This window comes from Papaver somniferum, unplaced genomic scaffold (genome assembly GCF_003573695.1).
Source record: "Papaver somniferum cultivar HN1 unplaced genomic scaffold, ASM357369v1 unplaced-scaffold_138, whole genome shotgun sequence".
Classification (NCBI taxonomy): domain Eukaryota; kingdom Viridiplantae; phylum Streptophyta; class Magnoliopsida; order Ranunculales; family Papaveraceae; genus Papaver; species Papaver somniferum.
In genome coordinates, this window is record NW_020623045.1 from 267,758 (window position 1) to 270,729 (window position 2,972).

Genomic DNA, 2,972 nt, shown 5'->3' on the forward strand with positions numbered 1-2,972 from the left:
AAATTTCACAATAGAAGAAGGACGAAAGACCAGCCAGAACTAATCCAAATTGTAACAAATTTTATCTATTTTAATAAAATTGAAAGACAAAGCCAATACAAAAATAAAGAGTTCATAAAAATGTTGAAATTTTTATACGTTAACTCAAAAAGTCTACACTCTTTGTTATAAGTCGGAAATTGATTTTTGAGACTAAATTGTAAACTAGATAAACTCATCTTTAACAGAAAAAGTTTGAAAAATGTATTGTAATTACAATTAATATGTTCTAAGGCAGTACGTCTAGTAAAAATTGCATTTCTATGTACGTTGATTCAAGAAAATATGAAGGAAGGCAAATATCACAATAGAAGAAGGATGAAAGACCACGAAGAACTAATCTAAATCCTAACAAATTTCATCTATCTTGAATCAAATAGAAAGACAAAGCCAACACAAAAATAAAGAGTTCATAAAAATGATAAATTTTTTATACGTTAACTCAAAAAAGTCTACACACTTCGTTATAAGTCGGAAATTGATTTCTGAGACTAATTTGTAAACTAGATAAACTCATCTTTAACAGAAAAAGTTTGTAAAATGTATTGTAATTACAATTAATATGTTCTAAGGCAATACGTCTAGTACAAATTGCACTTCTATGTACGTTGATTCAAGAAAATATGAAGGAATTCAAATTTCACCATAGAAGAAGGATGAAAGAACTAATCCAAGTCCTAACAAATTTCATCTATATCGAATCAAATAGAAAGACAAAGCCAACACAAAAAGAAAGAGGTCATAAAAATGTTGAATTTTATTTATGTTAACTCAAAAAAGTCTATACGCTTCGTTATACGTCTGAAATTAATTTCTGAAACTAAATTGTAACCTAGATAAACTCATCTTTAACAGAAAAAGTTTGAAAAATGTATTGTAATCACAAATAATATGTTCTAAGGCATTCCGTCTAGTAAAAATTGCATTTCTATGTACGTTGATTCAAGAAAATATGAAGGAAGTCAAATTTCACAATATAAGAAGGATGAAAGACCAGCCAGAACTAATCCAAATTCTAACAAAAAAAATTATACTTTTGTGTATTCTTTTGAATCTTTTATTCGGTAAGATAATTTTTCTCTCTCATGCGAATTTTTCTCTCCAAAAAATTGGCGAATTTTTCTTTAGGGTTTTCAACTTTCATCAACGTTTTTTCCTTCATTCTAGATCATCTTTGGTGATTTAGGATGGTGGAAAATCCTGATTCAAACGTGTAATCATGGGAACAATAAGGTATCTTTTGCTGATTTGGTTAAGGGTAAAAAACCCTATATGTTAACAGATTCAGATTTCTTATCTCTCCCTGAGGCATCAACATATTTGGAAGAACCATCTTTGGTTTTGCCTAATAGTCTTCTTCAAGAGGGACGTGATATATTTCAGTTCAGTCTCATTGGGAGATTGAACTTTAAGGGCTTAAAACTTGCTGATGTTCAAAAGAGTTTGGAGGAACAATGGGGTTTTGGTGCTGGAAGATGTAAGTTAGTTCCAATGACAAAAGGGTTCTTTATCATAAAGTTAACTTCAGCAGATGACAAGGAACGTGTATGGAATGATGATACTTGGGTTATACAGAATCAACAGCTTAGAGTTTTTAATTTTTACCCAAATTTTGATCCAGAAAGACAGCAAACTTCAAGAGCTTCAGTTTGGATAAGTTTCCCTGGTTTGTACATTGAGTTATGGACTAAGAAAATTCTTCTTTCCATTGCTAAAATTATTGGAAAACCGATTGCTATTGATCAAAAGACATTGGATCATGATGTTGGAAACTATGCTGCGGTTCTGATTGATATTGACTTTGCTAAGTTGATTCCTAAAAGAATTCGCTTGAAGGCAAATGGAAAAGAGTTCTGGCAGTATATTGAAATTCAAGACTTAGAGAATGTCAAATTATGCACTCATTGTAAGTTTATGGGCCACAAATTTGAGAATTGCCTTGCTGCAAAGAAAATTTTGGGAGGTTCTAATGCTGAAAAGAAGTCACCTACTGTGAACATTAAGAATGGCAAAGAAGGAAAATGAATCAAATCTGTTTGGAAAGAAGTTAGTGAAACTTCCCATGCATGCCATGCAGTTAACGTCAATAATGTGCAGGCTGGTAAGGAGAGTATAAATTTAGTTCATGAGGTTGCTGTTCATGATGATATTGTGAAGTCTGGGAACGTGATTATTGAATCAATTCATGAGAAGTCTGATGATAAACAACTAGAAGAGCAGCTCGAAAAAGCTTTTACTGAGTATCGTGAAGCTCAGACTAAGTTGATGAGATGTAAAAACAATATTTCAGCCAAAAAAGATCTTGATTTACGTAATAATTCTGTCCATATTGACAATGCAGATAGTAGACAAGGGAACTCTAGCAAGCGAAGCCATTCCCGGACTAATGAAACTACTCAGCAAGAGTCCGTGCAAACTAGGGAAGCTCAGCAAGAGTCCGTGCAAACTAGGGAAGCTCAGCAAGAGTCCGTGCAAACTAGGGAAGCTCAGCAAGAGTCTGTGCAAACTAGGGAAGCTCAGCAAGAGTCCTTGCAAATTTTGGGAGATCAGTCCGTGCAAACTTTTAAAGCCCAGCAAGAGTCCGTGTCTAAAAAGAATTTGGAAGATATTCCAAATATTCAGTCTGTGACCAAGTATGATTCTGAGTTTATGGCCGTGACTAATCCAAACTCAATTACGGAAACTTCTTCAAATTCCGTGTCCAAGCTAAATCCAATGCCAAACTCTGTTATGGAAAAGGGTACGACCAGACCTGAGTTTATTTCTAAACCAGGGACACCTAAAGAGGATTGGAAAATAGTTATGGGTAAGAACTCCCCTAATAAAGGTACATCTTTTAAATTTAAATCTTTTGAAACTCCTTTTATGGATGAGCTTTTTCAAACTGAACTTGTGGTGAATAACAAGTATGGTGCCCTAGCTTCTGAGTTAGG

The 2,972-nt window shown here is 33.6% G+C and overlaps 1 protein-coding gene across 1 annotated transcript in view; it reads left to right on the plus strand.

Annotated features, from left to right (window-relative positions):
* LOC113335133 (myosin-9-like) overlaps positions 1-2,972 on the plus strand; it is a 70,931-nt gene that overhangs the window by 66,368 nt on the left and 1,591 nt on the right. The window contains exon 2 of the mRNA XM_026581267.1: positions 2,137-2,779. Coding sequence (XP_026437052.1) covers positions 2,137-2,779 — 643 coding nt within the window. The remainder of the gene's footprint in view (positions 1-2,136; positions 2,780-2,972) is intronic.